The following is a 26780-nucleotide window of genomic DNA, read 5'->3' as shown; positions in this document are numbered from 1 at the left end:
AACTGAGATCAATTTGATTGACCATAAGCACAGTGAAATATGATACATTTTCTCAGCACTAAAGCAATACTGTATTTGTCTTTCTAATTTTGTGACTACTATTACTATGTAGCTGTTACTCGTGTTTCTACATTACTGAGCTATGCAATAGTCCTTCCACATCCCCGACCAGTGGGAACGGCTGAAGTGCCCTTGAGCAAGGCACCTAACCCCTCACTGCTCCCTGAGCGCCTCTGTAGCAAGGCAGCTCCCTGCTCTGGGTTAGTGTGTGCTTCACCTCACTGTGTGTTCACTGTGTGCTCTGTGTGTTCACTAATTCACGAATGGGATAAATGCAGAGACCAAATTCCTTGTATACGCAAGTATATTTGGCCTACAAACCTGATTTACATTCACATTTTTACACATAGACCTGGCCATGGCACTACAAAATACTGTATACATGTTCACATTCAAGAAACCTTCCAAGAAGAAGTCTTAAGCAATCTGAAATGGTGAAAACAAATGACGGCAGAAAAATGCAGATAATATTCACACATTGCCTTGCAAGGCCACAAACATTTACAGAGCTGCATGCTACCTGGCTATAACAGGCTATAATAGCACCTTTATCCATTACTGTATATATCCTGCTATGGTGGATGACAAGATTAATGTACAGAGTATGATCCTTTAATAACAAGGGTTGCTGGTGCTGTTTCCTCATCAGGGGGATATAGGCCTAGTGGTTTTCATATATGACACATCAACAGTCTGAGATCCCATCTTTTTTTGTGTGTGTGAGGTTCTCATATTCTCTGGACCACTCAAACGGGGTCAAAGTTGAATGTCGAAGCAAAGCTGGAAGTGCTAACACTAATACTAGCTAAGCTCCACAGTAGCTACGCATACAACAGTTACAGTAATTAGGCCTATGACTCCACACACGCACTCATTTATCCTCAGTGAGCTTGACCCCGTGACCTCTGACAACCTAAACAATTTGCACATCCAACTAAATTCTCATCTACAAAACCAACTATTAAAGTCCAACATGACAAATAGCATTAACATTTCCTTTCATCTAAACCATTTTAAAAAGTATCTGTGTTGCTACATAGGTTATACTTTTATGTGTTGGTACGTGATCTGTGCTGCCTGCACGATCCGATACGCGCATGCGCATAATTATGTAGTAGAAAACGTGACAGTTTGCCTACACTATTTTTATCGCGCATGCGTTGAAACACTTGATGGCCAGGCGGCACAACTGGCGGTATATTTTTGTAGGCTACATTTTATTTTATTCATTATGCAGTTCACGACCGGTTTGTTTTATAAAGATATTTCAATGAAGTACTTATTGTCACTGATCCAAAACCACATATCAGCGTCCGTGTACAACGCCTTGGAGGCATTGTTATTTTGTGACGTGTGGGGATGTTGTAATGTTTTTAAATGTAGCTTAGACCTACGCTATGCATTACGAGATGTTTATGTGGTTGCCAATCCAATCCAGCAAAGGTGCGCAAGTGTGGAACAGATCGTGCAGTGTCGTAAATCGTCGTAAAACAGGATTGTCATCTGCGCATGCGGGAACATTTTGCGCATTCGCATGTCGGATCGTGCAGGCAGCACAGATCGGGTACCCACAGCAGGCAACTAAAGCACATCATCACGGACCAATTAATAGACATATTAATGAACATCATGTTCATTTCACATTGTATAGGCAGCCATCTTTTCCCATGATCATGGTTGAAGTCATATCATGGTGTTGTGCCATGGTGTCTCTTACCTTCAGGCCCAGAAGTGCCCCTGTGTCTCTGGGCACGGTGCCATCTTTCATCCGCTTGTTTAGCAAAATCCGCCCTATTAGGCGCTCGCCATCTTTGGACGGTTGCCATGTCACCGGGTGCTATGAGGTCAGAGTGACAACACACTTCTTGTTTCATAACAAGTCTGTGGCACACACATCCCAGAATGTACAAGTACACATAGTGGAGGAGAGCAGAGGGGGAGGGGGAGGGGTAGTGGAGAGAGAGAGAGAGAGAGAGAAAGAGGGAGGGAGGCAGGGCAGGTGGTTTCACTGCAACAGTGATTACACAAAGCTTTTAATACACCACTCCTTCAGTTCTGCAGGATGGGATAAAAAAAAGTCTTGGACTAAACAAACAGAGCTGAATCTTGTGACATATAAAGCAGGCCTCTGTTTACATATATGGAACCAATCAAATTTTAGGTCATTTTAATAATGTGCCCAAATTGTTGGTGTTATCTCACATTCCAGGGGCGGAATAACTGAATTTTCATCTACTGGCAAACAGTAGATGGACAACATTTGTCTATCCATCATTTTTGATTATGACTGGTCAGCCTGAATAATCAGTGACTTGTCATTCACAGATTTGATGCATTTCACAATAAAATAGCTTGAAAGCCAACAGTTGTCCATTTGCAAATATTGAAACACTGTACGGCAAGTACCAGTAGATTAGCTGGAGGAGTTAGTCCGCTGCAGTTGGGTGCATGTTTACAATGTTTGCATGATCACTGTTGTGGGACAATGTGAGAAATGTGTGAAAGATCCATGCAGAGAGATAATCAGCACAGTGAACCCAGCACTACACACAGTCGGGACAGGACATGAGCATGAACTCATCTGCATAGAGAAAACACACAAGTGCACTCGATAAGAGAAGAGAAGAGAGGATGCTACGCTAGGCGAAGAACAGGGTGTGCAATAGTGAAAGAAAGAAAAAAACTGAAAAGAAAGAGGTGGACAGAGGCTTGAGAGAGGCGAAACGAAGAACCACGACAGTGAAAGGGGAAAAAGAAAAAAAAAAAAAAAACCTGCTTGTGCAAAGTTCGACTTCCACGCTACACTAAAACCCCCGAGTCGAAGGCTTTCAACGCAAGACGTTGTGCGAGAGGTTGGAAATCTCCAGAGCAAAAGGGGGAAAGGACAGTGAGAGGGTTCACATGGCAGTGCGCAAAGCCTGTTGTGTCAAAAGCCACCCTATCCCCCCAACCCCCACCCTCATAGGTCAGGTGACCAATTAAGCAGAGAGTCTAGTAGCCATCATGCAGCAAAGATTGAATGAGCGAGCACTGCCGAACACTAGAAGAGTTTTGAAGGTTTAGCCTATTTGAAAAGTGATCGTTTTTTGCAGATGAAGCAAAAGGGAGGAGCAAGCAAGAAAGCAAGAAGGAAGGTCTACTACATCCAGACAGTGTAGAAAGTGATGCTCTAGAGTGGAGGCTGGGTTGTGCAGAAGATAGAGGGGGACTGAGCTTGCTTGGAAGCCAGCTGCGAAAAAAAATGTCAAGTGGAGCAGTCTTAGTGAGAGAGGTCGTTGAAGAAGAGCAAAAAAAAGACACGGGGCAGAGTTGCATACTCGGAGATAAACAAGACAAGCCGTGGTACCTTCTCGTTATGGCTATGCTCCTCGTTTAGCGTCGTGCTACTGCACGTGTCGACGCCCGAATCTTTGACTTGGGGCTCGCACCACTCTGCGTCCTCTTCGAGGGAGCGCTCGCCGAAGCGCACCATTTTCGCTTGTCTCTCACACAGGCCGTACGTTGTGTCCAAAAAAAACGTCTCGTGTTCATTTGTATGTCTTTTTCCCCTTTGACTGTGGCCTATGGTTGGGATGAACAAACAAACAAACAAAACAAAAAAAACAAAGAGAGAGAAAGAACGAAACAAAACAAAAAGGAAAGAAAAGTAAACATGCACAGGTGAGTCAAATGGAAGGAAATTAGCTGATGGTGAAGAGTCTCACCATAGACATAGGGGGTGCGTCGCTATGCCACGACGCATGGTCCCACCAGTGGCCATCCATATCTCCTTGTTGCAACGTGCACACACACACACACACAAGTGCACACACATACACAAGCACACATAAGCAGTACACACAAACACACACACACACATACACATACACACACACACACACACACACACATAAGAGAAAAAGAGAGACAGCACAGGACAAATAAGGACAAGAACGTAGCTTAATCATGTATGCGCACACACACACAGCCATAAATTATGACAATACAGACATTAGACATTTTATGTACCAGCAGAAGATGATCTTTTCTCTATGCCTCACCCCTGCTTCCTCCCCTACACAGCCACACACACACACTTTTGACAACACACAATAAGAATAAGTTCTGAAAACAAACAGGCACTTTATCAACCTCAAATTAAATCAGGCAGTTCTGTAATCCAGCTTCGGAGCAAATCTCACATATATTGTAACCTGCCGGTGCAGTTTCTCATCAATAGTACCACTTGACATAATCATCTGTCAAATTTTGCTCTTAGCTGTATTTGTGTACAGTATATGCGTGTGTGTGTGTGTTAGTGTGAGTGTGAGTGTGTGTGTCTGTTCTAAGTGATAAGAGCTATGGAGAAGAGGTAGCCTAGAAATCTAGACGCACCCTAGCAGCAGCAAATTAAATTTGCTGCCAGGGCTAGTCTAGCAACTCTCCGTTGGCTTGTGAGCTCGAAAAATTAAACTTCTATCAGGCCAATCAAATCGTGTATAGAGTCGTTAGGCGGGCTTAACATAATGATTAATGGCAGAGTTGCAACGGTTTGGCTTGAATTCCCTGCTACTTGAAAACAAATAAGATAATGTTGCTGTTGGCGAACAGTGTGACACGAGTTAAGCTTTTATTAAGTTGGCAAAAGTTTGAACTAGCCAACTAGCTCCACTGGAGGGAAACGCATGGGACTCATAGCGCTGTCCTATTGCGTGAAGAGAGAATTTGAAAGACAACCGATTATCCCGCCCCTCGGACTGAGCACTGCGAACGGTGAGTGCCCAGACCCTACATTTTAATGTGGGTCTGGCTCGTCAGGCTAGAGAAGAGGAAGACATGTTCCTGAATTAGCCTCACTTGGCTTAATTGAGAGGCGGCTGATTAAGTCTGGCTGAAGAGGGCCTGCATGTGCTGAGGTACAGTAGGCTGCGTCTCCTAAAGCTAGCTACTGTCTGGAGAAAGCTAATCTCAGCTACACCATTCCTGTCTCTCTGGGGCTCCAGGTGGCTGAACCTTGAATATTTGCTAGCAACAGGAATGCTGAAGATACAGTACTGAAAGCATGGTTACATGATGGTTCAAATTGGGAAGCTTGTTTCGTCTGAGTTTCTGACACTGTCACATATTTGCATAGGCTAAATCGTTTATAAAATGCCTATAAAGGCAAACATTTTCTAGCACTTCTTTAGTGATATTTGGCTGACCTTTCTACACACCTTACTGACACCTCTTGATGAGTATTCACAAAGACACAAATACTGTATTACTGGATGCATTGCACACTGATCTTGACTAATACCCATCTGTTACACTCTAATGTCTACCTTGAGCTACTGTATCACCACCACCAACACCACTGATACACTATGACATATACATTCATTGATCTGTACATGACTAAATATAACGATTTGGAGGAATTTGTACCTCAACTAAATAAATTACAACAAAGAACACAGGCTATGATATTTTTGTCCTGATACATAACAGCGTTACATCTCTGCTTACCCTTAGATCTATTACACTGTATAGTGTAAGCACTACAATCCATTAGCACTATTATTGTGCTGTCGTATCCTCATGGTGCACCCTGAGCTGTGCAAAATGCACAGACGAAAATACAAAGACTTTTCCACGGCAGCCTACAGTATGTCTATATTGTCTGTACACTCTCTAGCTTGACGACAAGAAGAAACTGGTGCAGAAGTTCTTTCTTCCGGCATGCTGGCTTGGTTCACTCCTGTCACTACTCCTTAGCACAGCACCATGGCCTTCCATGACTTCTACCTATTGCCTAATTACTTGAAGGTTGACACTTCATTGAGCTAAACCCAACAACATGTGATGATCCAGACATACAGACCAGTGATGCGCGGGACAAACTGAAATGAGCAGGTGCTCTGGACATCTGTGGTCACCTGCGGACACCTGCGTCATGTGCAGAGTCAAATATATATATTTCCAATAATATTTTAGGTGGGTCAGTTAAAATTACATTTTGGCAGATTAGTGTAGTCATAAGTCATAATAACTAATTCAATTGCAGGATAAGCTTAGACCACTGTGTAAGTGGACATGGACACAGTAAATAAATAACTGTTAACACAGTACTTGATGATAAGTAGTCAGATTCACAAGAATGTTTACTCTTTGTGCCGTATTTCTTTGACCAAAGGATGCTGAGTATACTCCAGGTGGGCTTACCTAATGTATGACAGAGCATTGTGATCTTCATTAAAAATAGATGTGCCTATCCCAAAAGGCACAAATTAATGCAATAATAAGTACTAATGTGCCCACACATTTTGGAGTACAAACTGTGGATGGGGTATCATGTCAATTATGTCAGTATAGGGTTGAAATAAAGCACTGAGTGACGTTGGGTCACTTGTGAGTGGACCTGCACATCACTGATACAGACCAGACACTGAGAATGCATGAAACTGGCCTCCTTTCACCTCCTCTTTAATATCACCAGTCAAGATCAAACAGCTGACCTCAGACACTATCAACAACATCTGAAACATCAAAACACCAATAAACGTTGCTGACTTTTCTGTAAGACATGTGTGCCTGAACGGACTGTGGTGACCAGCCTGCAAAGAAAGTCTGTTGACAACAGCTGACCTTACTAAGGCAAACCTTTGCTCACTACCTCATTTGAACTTCCCTTACGACACCTATTGTATCTATGGAGCAGTTTACATGTGCAATAAGGAAAGACATGTGCTAAGCACAAATATGCAAGACTAACAACAGATGCATACTGTACAATACATACATATTAACCTGGATGACCCTATGCCTCACAATCCTCTCACAAAACAATGAAAATGTCAATATTCAAAAGAAAACAAGAGTGGTAAAGGGACTAGTGTACTGCACACATTTGCAACAACTGACTAAAGAGAACCGTAGTTGTGTTCTAATATTTTATACAGTCTATGGTTCTAATACTTAACAGCCCCTGTGCAATGAAGCCGGGGCGACTAATGATTTTTGAGCATTAGTCTCTAGCTTTAATTATATGCTTTCCAGACATTGGTGAGTTATGATGTGGTGGGGAGGCCGAGTGGGGTTTGCTAAAAAGCTAGGTCCAGCCACCATGCGGTTTCTTGAAGAAAGAGGATCCGCCCCGTGTGGTCCAAATATATTGTTGATAATCCGTCTTTGCAGCACCACCCCTTTCCAAGCCCTGGCGAGTTAGCTACACTTCCGCAAAGCTGATTTGCATGAGCCAAGCAGCCAGGAGGACAAAAAACGACGTCTCCGGCTAACGTACACACACACATACACACACAGACAAGATGCATGCCAAAACGCACAACTTCCACACCCAACAACTCATAGGACGAGGCCAAGCCCTCAACAAGGTGGGGCAACAAACTCAGCAAGACAAAACCCAGTCTCCACCAAAACCACCCCTTTATCTGTCTCTATGCAAAACCGGCGCTCCCTCTTTGCCCTAGCCAAGACGAGGGAGTTCATGCCTTGGAATAATGAGCTTACCTTTATGCTTGTAAGCCTGCTCAAACACTCTGCCCTACATGATCCACACATCACCACCGGCTGTTCCCCTGAGACGCCCAGGGTTGACGGCTGACTCCCAGTGAGCTCCTCCAGCCTGGGCAGCACTGCTCCTCTCCCTCGCCCCGAGACAAACCTCCAACGACCCAAGCAAGCAAGGTCCACTCATGCCACTCGTCTTGTAGAAGGAGGGGGGATGGGCGCCGGGGGGTGGGGGTAGGGGGGTGGTGGCGGTTTGGTTAGTGAAAGATGATGTGGTGAGGAAGATGAAAGTTTATTCCCAAAAAACGTTACTACTCCAGATTAGGTCAGATTAGATCACTGAGGTGAGATGCAACCTCGCAGGGGACCAGAAGAAAAAGCAAACAGAGCGACGAGAGAACAGATAGCAGAGCGGCGAAACAACCAGCACTTCTTTGAGCACGGAGCGTAATCCAGGATTGTATAATCCAAGTGCAGAAAAGAAGCCAAATTTAAATCCATGGAGTCAGGGCATCGAAAGTGGACAGAGAAGCACCATTTTTTTCGTCTCCCCCTGGTCACAGAGAGTGTAGACTTCCCAAGGCTTCTTCAGCCACTTCAATTAGTTTATTACAGACCTGTTCTCTAGTCGCCCAAGAGGAGGGAGCTGTGAGACTTTAAACCTATCGCGTCCAGTAAGCCGTGACAGACTGGCCCTCTCCCAATGAGATTCCGGGGGGAGATAAGCTTGTCAGAGATCACATCACTGCTCTTGGTTTCCTGTCTGCCGACATCATGAGCGCACGGGAGAGAGTGCACTTGTTTAGAGGTGAGACAGGAAATTAAGGTGTGTGTGTGCTTGAGAGGGTGTCTGCGGGTGAGAAAGAGTGTGTGTGTGTATGTGTGTGTGTGTGTGTGTGTGTGTGTGTGTCTATGTGTGTGGATAGTGATATGATATAATCAGAGTAACTACTATCATATTTTCATAATTCTAAAAAAAGAAACAAAGGTGATTAAACTGATTACAGAAATATCAATTCAATTTCAAAAATGATTTCCAAAATGATATGTCAAATTAGCCATTTCTTACAGAGTTAATATATTATTTGTATCCATTGATCAGCAAGAGTATGTCAAAATGACAATACAGTAATATATAAAAGAAAAATAAAAGAAAGCATGCATGTGTCCGTGTATGTGTATATAAAGAGAGAACAAGAAAGAGAGAGAGCACGCACAGAAATGAGAGAAAGTGAGAAAGAGAAATCCAAGAGACGACGAGAAAGAGAGAAAGTGAGTCTCCTTGGGTCAGCCTTCGTCCTACATTCCACTGAACCCCGCCTCTGTCCCGCGTCCTGTGAGCTTAAAGCTGCTGGGCCAGGAAGTGGTCATGACGCATGCTTCCTCCCCCTAGTGTCATTCTCTTCTCTCCGCCTCGCACCCCACCCCTCTCCTTGGCACCTCCTGGCAGACAGACGGGTGGTGGAGCCACGCAGCAGCGCTCCCTCAGTGGCAGAGGGAAGGAGGAAAAAAAGTGTCTTCACAGAGAAAAAAAACAAAGAGAGAGAGAGAGAGAAAGATAGAACGCTCTCCTCCTTCTTCTTCTTCAGCTCTTGAGAGACCTCGCGAGGAGGCAGCTCCTGTACCCACAGGAGTAAAGAGGCTTATCAAATTGAGCTAATTAAGGCACTGACAACACAGGAGATGGAGGGAGGGAGGGAGGACGGGATAGGCAGTCCTTGTCACCAGTCAGATAGGGCCAAGTGGAAGGTTGTCAGTGAACAGGCCAATTGGACCAATCCCACATCGCTGGTGTCCCCAAAGTCACCAAAAATAAAAAATAAAAACTTGAATGGTGCTCTCTCCCTCTATCGTCTCCCTCTGGCTCTTTTTCTCTGTGTTTCTCTCCCTCGCTTATTCAGGGCACAAGCCCTAAAGGCACACTGGAAAAGTACCACCTGACGTTTTTTCATCTTAAATGCTGATAAAACGTCGGTAGTAGTCAAAAAGAAGGGATCGGGTTCACCACACGTCCTTCGTGCAGGGCCAGGCTGCAAGCTGCGTTGTGTGCGGGAGGGAGAGGATTGCGCTGGACAGTATGAGCGGCTCTCGTTAAAAGCATCAGAGTTTGCCAGAGGACACACCAAGCCACGCCTGCCATGCTGTAATTTATCCACTTCACGCCCGAGAATCTTAGGGCCAGTCAAAACAAACACATACGGGCCTACAACTGCTACCATACTGTAGCTACAAGAGGATGTCAATGTTAAAACTAATTCTGTCATCTTCCTCTATTTCTCACTTTTCACCAGACATCAACAGACCCTCCAGCTATGCCAATAACAACTTACTATTCCAATTAAGATACCGCAGCATGTGTGAGTTTGTCAACACTATGTTCAAAAGTATAATTATTCCATAAAATACATATTTAACATCATGTCAGGGCTATGACACGACTTAAAATATCAGCGTGTAAGGGTAATAACTAGCGTAATTTATTCTATAAATATGCTAGACAACAGACAAGCAGGGATGCACCAACAAACAGCCGTTTGATAGATATATTTTTTGTTTGTTTCCGCCCTACAGGTCAACAACAGCAAAGTGCCGGCTGATTAGAGGCTGTGCCGGGTCAGAGAAGGGTGACCGTGAGGCGAGAGCTCAGTGGTGGCCCACCCAGCAGCAGTGGCAGGGGCATCTGAATAAGGCTGACAGATCCATGAGAGCCAGCTAGAGACTTATGCAGGGTACAACAGTTAATAACCAGATCAGCCGAACACACTGATTGAGGATGCATTAAACTGGAGGAGTGGGGAAGAGAGAGAGGGTGTAAGAGAGAAAGAGAGAGGAAGAGGGAGAGAGAAAACAGAGTCAGAGAGAGGGAGTAGATAGAGTGTTAGGGAGAGTTAGCAAGGAAGGAGACAACATATCAAATGAAAAAATAAAGTGTAAGAAAGATCTCAAGTGTAACCGTGGGTTTACGATATGCAGAGTGAACAGCACTCTAAACTGATCCAGAAATGACAAACACAATAGGTGAAATATTTAAAACAGCTAGTCCCTTAGGCAACTAAGCGTTTCCACTGTTATTACAGCTCTTTGAATTCAAATGATCCACATCACATCAAGACACTATTCATACCCTAACTTCTTATCCACCCTGCAACATCACATCGTTTATTCTGATCATGGAATTCTTGGGGCTCTGTTTCTGACCCACCTAGGTAGTCCACAGTCCACAACATTACAGCCGAGTGCAAACCAGCACGGCTGGGTCCACTCATCTGTGACTTGCAGCCTGCTCACCATTGCATAATTAAGTCCACTTGACCACAGGGAGTGTCCTGGCTGGCTTGCCAAGCTGCCTCACTGGCTGGCTGGCTGGGTGGCTGGCGGGCTGGTTGCAGTGAATTGCTGGTTTGGGCGGTGTACACAGGTCTATATAGGTGGATTATCTTTGATCTGCGGTCATGAGGGGAAAGCGATTTTTAACTCATCTCTCTCTCTCTTTCTCTATCACTCACTCTGGCACAGTAAGCAGAGGGGGATAAAGAGGATGGAGCCTGGAGACAAACAAGGTTAATAATACTACTACTCCACATGTACCAGCTCAGCAGTATGTCACTGATGGGCCACAGCAAACAAACAAACATAAACAAATGATTGAATGCTGAATTTGAATAAAATCCTTTTCATCAGCTCTTGGGTAACATGCCCATATTTGGTTGCCTGATTATCTATTGACTTAAATAAAGGGCAACTGACTAGACTACAAATACTGTATCTACATAGTGTTTTAGGCTTTGAAAAAACCTTAACTAGACTAAAAAGGCCAATGTCCAAATCTAGTGCCTGGTCTTAACACAACACAATATTTAATCGACATTTGAGAAGAACCTCCGTTGTATATTTAACACATGCAAAGCTACTTAACACTCCATAGTCAGTACTGTACAGCCTGTGTCTGACACTCCCGGTGTCAAGCCGCAGTGTGTCTCACAAGTCGTGTGTTTCCTGACACGGTTCCCATGGTGGGTGGGTTGGTTGCGCTGCTCTGCTGTTCTGTGCTGTCGGAGAGTCTTTCCACTCTGGTAAAGTGCTTCACACACCCACGTCGCCTCAGGCCACCCGCAAAAACACATTTACCGAGCTGATCCGACACACTGGAGCATGCAGCTGGGCAAGCCGTGTGGAATAGAAAGTTCCGGGCAATGAAGGAATCACTCTCAGGAAACCAGGAGAGTGGCTAAGGGGTGGGGTTGGCTGGGGCAGAGACAGTGGAGATGGGTACTACCAACACTGCAATCTCTGATCAGACTTTCTCAATTGATCAATCAATTCTCCACAATCTTGATCAATTAATAGCACGGCCACACAAAGTATTACCAAATCACCAAACATGAACTTTAAATGCACCAAAATCCAATCCTCTAAAATTGTTAAAGCGAGAAACAGAAGGGAACCTTTGAGTGTTCTCCACAAAAAGTCAATCAAATCACATGAATTTAAGAATACAAATCAATAGCATTAACACAAAATAAGAAATAAACAGAAAGAAAGAGAAAAGTGTGACACTATACTCAGAGGGGGAGGCAGAGACTGTGATATTTTAAAATGATAGTAAGTAGGCTTCAGTTTTTCACCCAACTCAACATATTCACAGAAGGTCACAGGTTTAGGAGACACCTGTTCCTGTAAACAATCAGCATACCATACAAGACACTCATATCAATTAGCTGCAGCAACTATTCACACAAAAGAGCCTTTATCTTTAACATTATAATTTCCCCAAAAGGACAAGGAGATCATCACATCACCAGCATTAAACCCCATAAGCAAAAAACATTTTTGTTGTGATAAATCTTATCTTATCTGCATACTTACTTCTACCTCCTTCACTTCCATAATGTTTAGCATACTCTGGTCTGTGCACAGACACAAAAGCTAACAGCTTCTACACAGCATAATATAGCCAGATTTATTTACTGAATATACTTAGCACTGTAAAAACTACTAAACTTATCCAACAATAGAATTCACTAGATTTACTTGCTACATAATTAAGACACAATGATATGAAGAAATGTTTAAACATCCCACCAGAGTACTGGTACAGCTTGTGAGTACTGGTACAGCTTGTGAGTACTGGTACAGCTTGTGAGTACTGGTACAGCTTGTGAGTACTGGTACAGCTTGTGAGCAAAGGTAACCGCAGGCCTACCTGCTCTCTGCCAGATCAACTCACTTTCTAGCTCCACGTCCTCGCAGCTGGTGTACTCAGGCGTGGTGGCCAGCTCCTCCTCAGAGCTGCTGAAGCTGCCCGTCTGCCTCATCTTGCCCATGTGCTTGCTGCGGTGCGCCCGAGGTGGCGACGGCCGCACCACCGACTCCGACTGGTCCGAGCTGAGCGAGTCGTTGCGCAGCATGCCGTCGGCCGCCTTGCCGTCACGGCTTGTCCGTCGCATGGCCGAGCTGGGGTCCAGGTGGTGCGGTTGCGGCATGGGTTTCCGGAGTGGGTCGGCGAGACCCCGCCGGCCGCCAACCCCTCCCTCACCGCCCAGCACGGGGCTCCGGTGCGGCGTGGGGGGGCTGTGGTTGGACGTCCGTAGGCCCGGCGATGTGCGGTCCACTGAGTAGGAGCGTGCGCCCGGTCCTCCGGCCAATGGGGCACGGGACTGGCGGCCGAAGCCGGGCTCGTCCAGCTCAGTGTAGGCGAGCGAGACGTCGCTGTGGCGACGCTCGTGGCGCGCCCGCGACACCTCGGCGTGCATGCGCATCTGTTCCTCGTAGGGCTGTGGCTTGACGGGGTAGCGTGCAAGATTTGGGTCGCTGCGGTAACGGGCCTGGTACTCCTCCTCACGCCGCCGCTGCAGCTCGTACTCGTCTAATTCGGCATCCAGAGGATAGTCCTAGTAAACAAGATGTAAACAGGAAATAAATCAATAAACATCACAACAACACAATTAAACATAAATCAAACAATGGCAAAACCGGCTGCACACTGTTTTTATTTATGTGTAATGCACAATAAGTCTTTGTAAAGAGACTACAGTTGTAATATTTTTTTTTCTTTTGTCAAAGACAAACAACCACCCCTTATATAAGTATAAGTATATAAGTACAGAATATATACTCTTTTGATCCCGTGAGGGAAATTTGGTCTCTGCATTTATCCCAATCTGTGAATTAGTGAAATACACTCAGCACACAGTGAACGCAGAGTGAGGTGAAGCACACACTAATCCTGACGCAGTTAGCTGCCTGCTACAGCGGCGCTCGGGGAGCAGTGAGGGGTTAGGTGCCTTGCTCAAGGGCACTTCAGCCGTGGATGTGGGCATGGGAGAGCAGTGCTCAACCACTTCCCCCGCCCACATTTTTCCTACTGGTCGGGGATCGAACCAGCAACCCTTCGGTTACAAACCCGAAGCCCTAACCAGTAGGCCCACGGTTTCCCCTTTATATTACTGTATAATATATTATATTACAGTATATTACTGTGCCATTTGTTATTAGAATATGGTACAGATGTACACAGATGTACAGTATGCAGGGTATTGTATGTTATCAACAGCAACAGCACACTGATACTATGTACTTCGATTATAAGGTTAGAATTGGGATTAGGATTACGGTACAGGTAAGTTAATTGTTACACACTACACCAATTAATTGTGCAAAATAAAAGGTGTACTAAGGTACGTGGTATGAAGGCCGAGCCAACTGGCACCAGCCTGTACCTGTGAGTGCCATCGGCCACGGCTGTCGCGGTAGCCCCCGGTGCCGTCATGCATCCTGGAGCCCCGCGGGTTGCGGCGCGGGTCCCGCCCGTAGTCGGACGGAGATCGGGGCATGCCGCCGTCCACCGGGGCATACTGCGGGTGCTCGCCCCCCTCCCTTTGGTTGTACGCCTGGTTGGGGTCCCTGGATGCAGAGGGGCTTCGTTTCCTGAGGAGCAGGACAGAAGGACCACAAGGGCAAAGAAAACATACAGTGTAAGACAATGTATTCTGTACATTGTTATACTTATGATTTTGGTTATTGTGGTTATAGTACAATATTTGGCAGATGCTTTTTTGCCCAAAGTGACTTGCAAGACATATTTGAAAAAACTGAATATCTTAAACGGCAAATGGACAATGCAGATCGATAAATCCAGAGACAAATCGTTCAAAAACGTCTTCTCCATACTGAGCCAATGTACTTGGCTGCATGCTAATATATAAGGTTGTGTGCCAAATGTGCTAAAATGGTAACATTGGAACGTGCTAATGCAATTCATTGAACTAACACCTTAGCTGTAATGTCGCCATTGCTATCTTTATATTACAGGAATTAAAATGCCATTTTTGGCTCTGACGACAGAGCCTTCTATAACCACGCTGTTGGTGGGTGACATATTGAGCCGGAGATAGAGCATCGAGAGCTGCCCCTGACAGTGTTTGGCGTTCACGGCACCTTGAGCTTTATGCCATGAGATGTCATTCTTGCTCTGTTGCCATCTGCCCTCTGAGCCCGTCCAGAACTGACACCAAGTGCCAGAGAGGAGTCACACGGCCCTACACACACTCGACAAATACGTATATATACATACACATTCGTTCTCTCTCTCCACACTCTCTTTCTTTCACACACGCACACACACAAACACACATTTACAAACAAAAATACACATGCACATTCTTTCTTTCTCTCTCTCTCTCTCTCTATCTCTCTCTTTTTCTCTCTCTCTCTACCTCTGACACACACACACACACACACTCAGGCACACCCACATATACACACAAACATACACACTAGCCTCTGGCTGATGTCTGTCAGACGCTGGTGGTGTCAGAGGTGGCAGCTCTCGGGGCAGGGCTGAGAGCAGGCACTGTGGCAACACAGAGGCCGTGCTGGACAGAGAGCCACTTGGTGCAGAGGCCGCTGCTCCCCGGGGGCTATCGAGCTTTTCCTGGACGGTTGACCCTTGGTCTCTGGGCCAGAGCGCCCAGTCTGCCGGAGTGATTTACCATGACCGGGCGTGTCACATCGCGTTTGCACGCACTCTGCGGAGGGAGAGGGAGAGCCAGCCGCACCGCCGCAGAGAACAGCACTGTCACAGGGAGCTGGCCACATCCCACCCTTCCCCCTTTTTCTCCATCCCTCCCTTTCTCCCTCTCTCTTTCTCTCTCTCTCTCTCTCTCTCTCCCACTCTAGATGTGTGTGTGTGTGTCTCTCTCTCTGCCTTGCTCTTGTTTACTGTGTCATATCTTGCGGGCCAGTCTCAATCAGTTTGAAACAGATGTTGCTACTCTCCTGCCCTCAAGGTTTAAAGAGAGAGAGAGAGAGAGAGAGAGAGAGAGAAGAGATGATGTAGCAAGTGAGCAAGTGAGTCTGAGAGAGAGAGAAGAGAGAGAGAGAAGAGAGGATGTAGCAAGTGAGCAAGTGCGTGAGAGAGAGAGATTGTAAAGAGAGGGCATGCTCAGCCGTTACCATTCACTGATCTCACATTCAAATCAAGATGGTACAGTCTATGGCTGGTACTCTGGGAAGGGAGCATCCGATTTCCCAGTCAACACATTTGGATGGTACTGGGACCACACTAAACTAGTGCAGCACTGACCACTCAAGCCTTACTATAGTAATAGCTCTACTGAGTCTGCTGCACCATACATGTTAACAGTGAACTGTTAAAAGATTACATATTATTAAGTGGCAACAAATGCTCATTCGTAAAAATATTAAAAATTTCATATTTCATAGACTGCTATTAATTACTGCTATTAGTGTGCCATTAATACCTCATTTTCTCTAGTCTGCATGGAAGGTGTCCCTTCCCCACCTACTACTGACACCGAGCTCACTTCATGTCCTCATCTCGTCTTGCTGTTGTGTCATGAGCACCACCACGGAGGGGAGATAAACACAGCCTCACGGTCGCCCTTCTGATGGATTATTCCGCGTGGTGTGACACCATGCCAGCGCTATCACAATATTAGCCCAGGAACTGGTGTGAACCCTGGCCCCCGGCCACACAGCAAGCACTGGCCACTGGAAGCGGAGCGTCCACCAGAGGGAAGGCCCCTAAGCCTTTTGAGAACAGCTGCTGCTCAGAGGGCCATAAGAGAGCCACTTCCACCGACCCAAACGAGCTAAAGGCTCGTAATCTCTCCACCACGTTTTGGACCCAAACAGAATGAAGGGTTGTAATCTGTTCACCACGTTTTTTGCCATACTTGCAATGTTTACGTCAACTGGCAACATTTTTCTTAAACAATTAACCCTGACCTGTAAAACTGTCTGGGTTCACAGTTTTAGGTGTGAAGAGGTATATTTAAATGTGGAAGCCCCAAGGACCTGCATATTTGATGTATTATGGTGTATTATTAATATCGCACATGCAGCTCTTAAAACTGTCACACCTTCCAAAAAAATTGCATTCTAACCTGCACTGAAGAAAGGGCCATACAAACAAATCTGGCAAGAAAAACTCTTATGTAATAACTGTCCCGGTATTACACTGAAAAATTCCTTCCGCTGCTGCTGTGCGAACAAAGCCGGATTCAATCATATTCCATTTCCCTCCGCAATTCAACATTCTGGCATTAGCCCATAATCCTTATCACCTCTCAAGTTATTCTGTAAATATTGGCAATGAGCTTACATGACCTGCTGGTGTTATCCCCCCCATTGTATTGTGTCCGATCAATTAAAGTGATTCAGATTATCAAGGGGCTGCCAGTCCTATAATACTGGATACCATTTAATCCCTCCATGAGAATGTCGGCACGTCCTGTAATCGTTCACGCGTACTGCAAATCCAATATTGTGGCATGTTTACCTGCCACTGGTGTTCTTAGCACTCCATGGACGCACTACTCTTTGAACGCGTAAGTGAGACATTTTGGGATAATAGAGGTAAAATGTAACATTTGAACTGAAAGTGTTTTTCATTATCTTCGCATTCGCATGTACAGGGTACAGGGGCGTACGTACAGTAAGGCAGAAATCCAGTGTTGTGTTTGGGTTGTTTGAGGCTGTAATGACAACAAAGAGATCTCCTCTGGGTATGGTGCGGGATTGGGGGGGGGGGGGGGACTAATTATCTCAAGTTAGGCCAATATGAGTTTGGGGAGGCATAAGGGCATGTTGTAAATGCAAAGAAATGCAATTTAAGGCAATGTCTCTCCTATACAATCTTGATTGCAATCAAATCACACTTGGGAGAAAAAGAAAAAGTGCAAACTGGGAAATGTGATGCCCAGATCCCAACATGTACCACCATCACATGTAATATGACAACAAATGACATGCAACATTATATATCTCATTTGGTCTATAATAACATTAGAAAAAAAACTGCACCTCTGGAAGGGTTCAGCAAGGGTGCAATTGCATGCCCAGCTGAAAGTTGATATAACTTTATGATAAGCCACAGACATTAAAGGTGTGGTGTAAACATGCTTGTTTTTCCTGCAGAGCATTCTATTATTGCTTGCAAGAAGCAGGACAGTACCTGTCAGTTAGTAGCAGCACATCTGGTCTTATGCGACCCCCTTGGACAGGCGAATGCATCCAAGCCAAATCCACCCGTGCGCGGTCTCTCGGCACCGCTGAAAACCACGGCTACGTTCACTAGGGGTCTGTTCCCAGAGGGGAGGGGAGGGGCGGTGGGAATGAGGACACCTCTATCACAGCGCTCCGCATGCACACTGCAGCCCAGTCAGCACTTGGCAACCATAACTAGCTTAGCTGAGGCTAACTTAGCCTAGCTTAGCCACAGCCTTATCTAATGCTGTGGGTTCCCTCATCCTCCCCATCCACACCCCGCCCTTCCTCACCTGAACTTGTGCTACACCAAAGCCGTCAGGACACACACACACACACACACACACAGATGCAGCAGCTCACCCCCTCCTTTCCTCGTGAAAACGCCCGAGAATTGCCGAACAGCCGAGTGAGAGCAAGGGCTGCTGGGAGTGGAGCGTGTTACCATTTAATGCTTTTAACACAGGCTGTATATAGCTGGAGGTCAAGCAAGACTTTACCCTGCAAGGAGGATTATGGTACTTAGCTGATTACTGACTGCCTGGCAGTTATTGCCTACCAAATGTAGGCCCTGGGAACTGCCCTTTTCACATGTAACGCTAGCATTTGCGCTAGGAGACACTCGTGGCCTTTCATCTGAATACTTAACAGCTGCAAGCCTGCCTTCAGACACCCCATCTCCCCACACATATGCTACTCCCTCTACATAAATACCCCATTGCAGAATTTAGCAGCTAGACATTAGATTTTCTGGAAGGTCAACAGAGTAAGACTTTAATGTGTGTGATAACTTGATAAGGCCAGGATACTCATTGGTAAGCATTTGAGGGTGGGAGGGTGGTATGTCAGGGGGTTGGCAACAGGGAAGGGGGGTGTCTACAAGCCACATCAGTCATGCGTGGGTAACCCTGTCTGATCTCCTTCAAACGGCAACTGCATCAGCAGCAAAGGAGTGGCTAAGAGGAAGATGGTTGACAGGCTGAGCAGATTAGGAGGGGAAAGAAGAGGGGTGGGGCTCCTACAATGCATGAGAGGACAGCGCCACCTACAGGCAAAGAAGTGCCAGAAGGCAAATTGCTTGCATCAATCACAAGAGACAGCTAAAAATGCTCATTTTTTGTTTAACATTTATGTTGTTTAACATGGGAAGAAAACCATGTGTGATGTCATAATCAGTAACAATGTAAAATAAAACAAAACCATAAAGCTTACACTGTAGGCCTATTTATTTTCACCCTGTTGGTGTATGTTTAGTGGATACTCACATATGCATTTTAGTATACATACATGAGCGCACACTCACTCACACACACACACACACACACACACACACACACAGTCATGTAAACACCTCTTCAGCCACAGACATGGCATCCGTCAGCACAAGGGTTCAGTCTCGGGACAGCTGGCACCAACTAAGCCTCTGTCCGGCATTGCCTGCCCTCGCTGGCGTAGGCCACAGATCATTCCAGAAGCCTGGGCACTGACACACCCTGAGAACATCACCCAGAAGCCCCCACACAGACACAGCTCAACCATGCAGCAGTGCCACCCCACTCAGACAGAGATGGGGGAGCGTGTGTGTGTGTATGTGTGCGTGTGTGTGTGGTATGTGTGTGTGTGAGTGTGGGTGTGTGTGGGGTCGTGTCGAAAACACATCTGACCTCCTTGCATTTAAATAAGGCAAAAAGACTGAACAAATGCGTACAAAGTTACTAAGTAGGTCACAGCCCTGTCTGAGTGGGCTGGGTGAAGCCTGTTTGAGTCTGATATCTGTGTTGTGTCGACTTCTCCATCACTCGCGGTGCGATGGGTGAGAGGGGGGCTGACGCTGCCTTTTTGACAAATAAACATAACAATACCCAACATGGCTAGGACAAAACAAATTCAACTCGGTGCTCGGAAAGTTCAGATTACATTTATATTCAACATTCCATCCATTTTCCTTACAGACAAAAACATGGTGACACACTTAAGTGAGCATGATCCAAATAAGAATTTATCACATGGAACTCTATGGAACAAACATTTTCAAACAGAAGACCAAATAAGGTGTTGCTTAACACATCATCATATCATCATATTTAAGGTTTCAAGGTTTATCATTTCTCTTCAGAAGAACTACTTAACATCAACGAGCAGCCAACATATCCAGTTGTCTCACCAGCCTTTTTAAGGCTTTAGAGGCAGATCCAAGACATTAAGAATAGAGGGTAAATCGGATCCGCTCATGACAGACCACTTGAGCTTTGCCCTGCTCTACTGGCATGGGTCCAAGACTCCCACTAAAGAGGGATTGGGACCGCGAGAGCCCCAACTGGATGGCTGCCTGCCGCTGTGGCACATACTGTAAACAGGCCCTCTGATCACAGGACGAGCACATACTATGTTTCTCTTGATGCTCACAAGCTTCCATATGACAACAACAAATACTCTCATATACACAGACACACACACACACCCACACCCACACACACACACACACACTGTGCTTCAGCTCTGCCACATCCAAATCACAGTCTGTCTTTCTTTCTCCAGAAGAAGAGAGTCAGAGGAGCTGTGACTAACCCCGGACAAACACGATAACATCCCCAGTGTTAGATGTGAGCAACAACTCGAGCACTTATCATTATGGGCCTTTGTAGTCTGGCGATTGTGGTGATTGGCATCTTTTATTCCTCAGTCAGACGCCAAATGAAAGGGCTGCGCAGGAAATCAATTGTTACGAATCACACACAACCGTCTTGCATCAATAATTAATGCAACAAAATGACAATAATAAAAGCATACAGTTGACAAACACATGTTTAAGCAAGATGTTCATGTACTGTAGAAGAATGGAATATGAATATCTTCTAAACAAAATCTCTCTCTTTTTCTTTCAGACTCGCCCTTTCTCTCTCTCTATCTCCTCTCTTTCCCCCTCATTCTCTTTCTCCCTATCTCCAAAATCTTCTGCAGTGACTTTCTTCACCCTTTATCAAAGGTAGAGCTCTGTCAAGGCACACTGGAAGCAGAACTGAGGGGGAGTGGTGACAGCCAATCAGAACAGTGGGAGCTCGGCAGCGGTAAGATGAAATGAAACTCTCGGGGGTTGCTCTGACTCACGAATCCTCGGCCCCCCAACCCCCCCCCCCCCCAAACTACCCCAACCCCCCCAACCCCGCCTTCCTCCACCCGTCACCCCCTGCTCCACCCCATCCCCTCTCTCTCCCCTAGCCGTCTCCCTCTCCTTCTGTGGACTGTGTGCTTCAGCATCTGCGAGCACCGCTGGGTGATGCTGGGGCTTTTCATGCTGCGCCTTTGATACTGACACACTCTGGGATAATAAGAATCTGCAGAGGGGCTGGTGGAGTTCCACTGACGCACACAGCACTGCACCTCTGTGGGGCATGACTCAAAACCGGAGAAAGAGAGAGAGAGAAAGAGAGAGAGAGAGAGAGGAGGAAAAATACAGCAGGACAGTGAAAGAAGAAAATGCCTCTTTCCTTACACTGAAACGTCATTGAGTGCATTAGTGAATATACTTATTAAAGAATGTCCATTGCTCAAAACAATTTAGTGAGCTGTTCGGACTGTTCAAAAATAAAATATATGACCTATATTGAAAGCAAATACCCACATAATTGAATATAACAATAGCCTACCTAGCCTACCTACCAGTCAAACCACTGTCTATGGCATAGATGTCAAATGAAACTCAATGAAGTCACTGCACTGATCTAAATCCCATACACTCAGGCTGATAATAAGCACACCATTAGCTTGTGCATTAGGTGGCCTTTAGAGGTCCCCAGGGCCCGATTATTACTGACTAATGGCAAACTCCACTGCTGACCTGGAGGCTGTGACCCACAACCAGGAGGGGCAGCTGGTCAGCCATTAAACCAGTGCAGCGGTGCATCAGTAAAGGGGAATTCTGGGGAGGGGTCTGAGATAATTGATCATTTGACACACGTAGTTGAGACCATTTAGGTGTCCTTGGTTCCAGAGCATGTTTTAGAGCTGTAACTCTGCAATTAGACCACAATGGTCTCATCATCATCACCATCACCAATCACCAATCACCATTACCATCATCATCATCATCATCATCATCGTCATCATTATCATCTTCAATCTTCAATTTTAACACTCTGTTACAAAAGTTGATTTGAAAATACCAAGATTAGAACTTCAGCAAATAGCAAACCTTTGCAAATATGCAAATATGTAAAAAAAAAGACTACCCAATTACCCAAATGAACACCCTTATTGTTCTACATTTATTGTTTTCTTCTCAGATTGAGAGCACAGTCTATTCCTTTCTCTCTCTGGCTGTAGGAGGGCACAGAACAGACTGCTTCAAGTTAAGCATAAGCACCACCATTTACATCTCAGGCCAGACCAAGAGAAGAGCAGAGCAGTCCGTCAGACTTTGCATCGATTTGCTTTGGATTTTCATTAAAAGGACTTGGCATGAGGCTGGTTGTTTTCAAGCAAGAGCCTTTTGGAGTGGAATAAACACTAAAGAAAAGGCAGCCCCCCAACCCCCCCCAAAAAAAAAATCAAGGACGTAGAATGTAAATCAGTGTGAGTGAAGGATGGAAGATTCTGGAAGGTAATTAATTGGGACATCTCCATCCATCAGGTGTCAGCCATGAAAAAGGGCAGGAAATAGGGAGTGATGCCAAGACTTTCAAAAAGGCATCCATAACGGCATCACAATATTAGCCTCGTACTTGAGTTGAATAGCTGATCAATTCTGTTAGGCTTTCACAGATTTTTTACTTCTACAAATTATTGCAGATTAACCCAAAACCTCAGCAAAGTTATCAAACCAATGCATACACAGCTGGCGGAAAGTGATCAGTGTTCTCTCTTGAATTGGCGATGGAGGACAGGTGATTTATTGTCTAATCATTGAAAAGCAAATTGCAATACATATTAAATTATTCAGGGAATTGTTTAGCAACCTTTCTAAGTAACATATATCTGCCAAATAGGATAACATGAGCAGTGGACCAACCAACATAATACACACCCAAGCGTGGATATTGGCCACAAAAATCCTCTGAAGAAGGTCTGCCCTACTTTATACCTTAGTTTGATAGTACTGGTGTTTTCAACCAATGTCAGTGCTAACAAAACAGAATCTGTTTTGGAGATCTTTCAGTGACCAAACCACAGCATTAATATGCTACCAACTTTATGAAATGTGTGATTTAAATGTATCTATTTTTTGTCAGGAGTACTGCATGTAGAAGTATGCATTATCAAGCTGCATTCATCCGTCCTTCACCTTTGCAGTAAGAGAGAGAAAAACTGAAAACGTTATCAGAGACATCTGGTTCACAGCTGAATAGAACTCTTTGCCTGGAAAAAAAGCTTTTCCTGAGAGAGACACCGCTGAATGTCGTCTGGAGAATGCCAGTTTTGCGTGGATGCTCACTCACTGACTCAGTTTACTTCTCTCTCTCTCTCTCTCTCTCTCTCTCTCTTTCTCTCTCTCTCTCTCTCACTTTGTCATTTCTTTCTTTCTCTCTCTCTACTGCTTTCCTCCCCGGGCCCGGGTAACATGAAAATGAGCTCACATCGCAAAATGGCAGAGTGAACAACAAATTAGCCCGACACCTGGTCTGGAGAAAATTCACGACAGCGGCGAGAAAGACCACAAATGCTGTGGAAAGATGTCCTAGGTTTCAGAGATAGAGAGGTAGAGAGGTTACAGCACCAAAATATGCTTAAGCGAGTTGAAGAAAAGGAAAGACAGCATACTGCTTTGTCGTGCCAAAAGAGTCAGGTTCCAGTAAATCAGCCCATGCCAAAGGCATCTCAGTTAGCTCTGAACAAACACTGGAAGGCCAAGAGACCATACGATCAAGTGGCCGGTAAGGCCTGTTATTTAAAGTGGCACGGTATCATTGTCCAATAGTATTGTGCTCAACTGACCATTCCACAACACAAAACTATCACATAAATCAAGAAATATCTTAATGTATCATCCAACTGGGCAATGTGTGTTTACAATACTCCACAAAAACTTGACTTGCGTGTATTTTCTCTCTCTAAACTGCCACACCACTCCCGCAAGTGCTGCCACTCTTCCAGTAAACCTAATTCTGGTGCAATTCTCAGAAACTGCCATAAAACCGACTGACTGTAAGTACCACTTTATTATCACAAATTGGCAGACATGGAACTCTCCTTTAAGTAATCCATACTTCAGGACTAAAATCCTTGACCCTCCATTGACAGCAATCAATATACAAGTAATAACAGTCAAACCCATTAGCCAAGAAGTGGAACACAACCCTACAATGACATTACTGTGATGATTCTTCAGATTTGGGATAATTTACTTCTAACTTTTTAATCTATACAAATATTTGGGGTAAAGCAATTAGTAATTACTCTATCATTATATTGAATTAACCTTACTTTTAATGGTTTTGGGACAAAAGCTGATAGTTTTGCAAAACTGAACCCCATAAGATTAAATGGTGTTTGCTGGCACCCAAAGGCAGAATAGCATTAAAGAACACACACTTCTACAAAGGGTCCACACTCCCCACATAGTGCAAGCATACTATACATATATATATATATATATATATATATATGTATATAGTATATATAGTGTATACTATTTGAAAGCATACTATATGCATCTCACAGTGTTCCTTAAATACTCTCTGGTAAGCAGGGTTGAGTGAGGAGAGAGAAATTCCAATTGGAATTATTTACACTTCAATGACCCAAGTTATCAAACTACAAAAAGTAATTTCTGGGAAGGTCAAGGGACATGCTTTGCTGCTTTCACTCTCTGAGGGGGGAATAAGCAGTGGCTGCTGATGCTCTGCCTCCTCTCAAAATCAAATTAAATGCATAGTCCGTGTGTATGCACTGTGCAAAGACACCAGGCCCCACCATGCTTTTTTTTCTGCCTGCGGTGGAGAGTCCAGCACCAGGCTTCTGCTGTGTTGGTGCAAGCTTGTGCTTGGTGGTGGGGAAGACGCACAGCAAACGCATTTGTGTAGGTCTGAAACATCTGGAGTGTTTCTACATGGCCAGCCGAGGGAAAGACGCGCTAAACTGAAGTGCTGACAGCCGAGAAGTGACAAACACTCACACACACATGCATGCGCACAAACACATGAGAAGAACTGGCAAAACACACACACACACACACAAGCACACACACTCAAACGCACACATACACACACACATACACACACACACACACACACACACACACACACACACACACACACACACACACACACACAGCAAACTCTCCCAAGACAGTTCATTTGTCACTCCAAAGCATACGGCGTTAGACAGCTCCGAGGCTGTGCCGTCTCCTGTTTTGACAGAGGCATATTGATTTGTGGATGGTCTAGTGTTCCTCCCTCTTTAACCATACGCCATGGCCATTCACTATGAGACTAACGGTTACTGTGTGGTAACATCTCTCCTACAATGCTAAAACATCTCCATGAATATCACAGTTACTGTAGATAGAACTGTAGTGCAGGTATGTTAGTTAAATGGGCACCAAGACTGTATCAAGAACACCCCTCCTTCCCACACACACACACACACACACACACACACACAGACACATACACACACACACTCGCACACTCCCTCCCCAACCAAGGCACCTGGATAATTGCTTTAGGGAGCATTCAGGTCCAGGTCTGGATTCGGTTGCAGTCTGGCCTCCAAATTCTGTTGAGCTGGCAAATGACTGAGTGTAGGCATTAGAGAAATGTGCTCCTGTACTTTTGCTGTTTGGCCACTGTTCGACCCCTCCCGCTTCCTAATCCATCTCTCTCACTCTCCCTCAAACACACAAACACTCTCACATATATTTTCCCTCCTCAAACACACTTATATACAGCATGCTCGCGCACACACACACACACACACAATTGTTTTTTTTTACCATATTAAAACCAGTCAAACATTGGAGTCATAAATTAACATACTAAAGACTATTACTGATACAAATTATGTAGTAGAAGATGTTCTGAAAGACAGTGAGCATATGGATGTCACAGTCATAGCTACAACAAGGGCCAGGGTGGTACCCTTACCATTTTTATAGCCCAAGTAGGCTATGTCCCAGTACTGGTGATGTAAAGATCTTTAAAAATACATCAACTGTGTCTCGAAATAGTGGCTAAAGGGAGTAAAGCTTGAAGAGAAAACGCACTAGGTGATAGGAGCCTAAAAGGTTTCCTATATATGCACCTTTTATCTTCCCTGTAGCTAACCATAGGATCCAGCACAACAATGTTGGTTGCTTACATAATCTGTTACGGTGAGGAAGAGGTTAGTTTGCTACCTATGCGGGTGGGACGTGCTTACTATCTTTTAGGATGCAGTAAAGGATCTCTCCTTGTCATGCATCCTCTTTCGGTGTAATAAGGATCTTATAATAAAACGCCTTAAACAGCATATGCAGTGTTAGGATGTCAAATGTTTAGGATAGGCAACACATATCCAGATCTCCACACTTTTAACGCACCGTTGCGCGATAGCTGTCACGGCATATGGCTAGCAGGGAAGACTAGAGTTACATCTAGGTCCCTTTTCGGATGCCACTCACCCGATGTTCAGCGCCTGCTCCAACAGCTCGGGCTGCAGGATGTTGTGAGGGGGTGTGAAAGCTCCGTTAAAATGAGATAACACAGAGCTACAGAACTGTCGCAATGTCTCGAACTGCATTTTCTGGC

General features: G+C 45.1%; 1 protein-coding gene across 6 annotated transcripts in view; it reads right to left on the bottom strand.

Annotated features, from left to right (window-relative positions):
• The window catches only part of rims2b (regulating synaptic membrane exocytosis 2b), an 85517-nt gene extending 58745 nt beyond the window's left edge, over window positions 1-26772 (bottom strand). For 4 of the 6 annotated variants that reach the window (XM_076301912.1, XM_076301913.1, XM_076301911.1 and 1 more), the window contains exons 1-6: window positions 26654-26772; window positions 24190-24192; window positions 14268-14475; window positions 12752-13439; window positions 3765-3826; window positions 1778-1897 (exon numbers count right to left, since the gene is read on the bottom strand). In XM_076301912.1, the coding sequence (XP_076158027.1) occupies window positions 1778-1897; window positions 3765-3826; window positions 12752-13439; window positions 14268-14475; window positions 24190-24192; window positions 26654-26772 (1200 nt within the window). Of the gene's footprint in view, window positions 1-1777; window positions 1898-3406; window positions 3622-3764; window positions 3827-12751; window positions 13440-14267; window positions 14476-24189; window positions 24193-26653 lie in introns of all 6 variants that reach the window. The other 2 variants (XM_076301910.1, XM_076301909.1) reach the window with 1 other exon arrangement.
• Window positions 26773-26780: the final 8 nt, after the last annotated feature.

This window comes from Alosa pseudoharengus, unplaced genomic scaffold, assembly GCF_046254945.1.
Source record: "Alosa pseudoharengus isolate Yale_2024_CS ecotype anadromous, Long Island Sound unplaced genomic scaffold, YU_APseudo_1.1 YU_APseudo_1.1_scf_23, whole genome shotgun sequence".
Lineage (NCBI taxonomy): Eukaryota > Metazoa > Chordata > Actinopteri > Clupeiformes > Clupeidae > Alosa > Alosa pseudoharengus.
The sequence above is the reverse complement of the archived record's forward strand: the minus strand, read 5'-3'. Positions and strand labels throughout refer to the sequence as shown.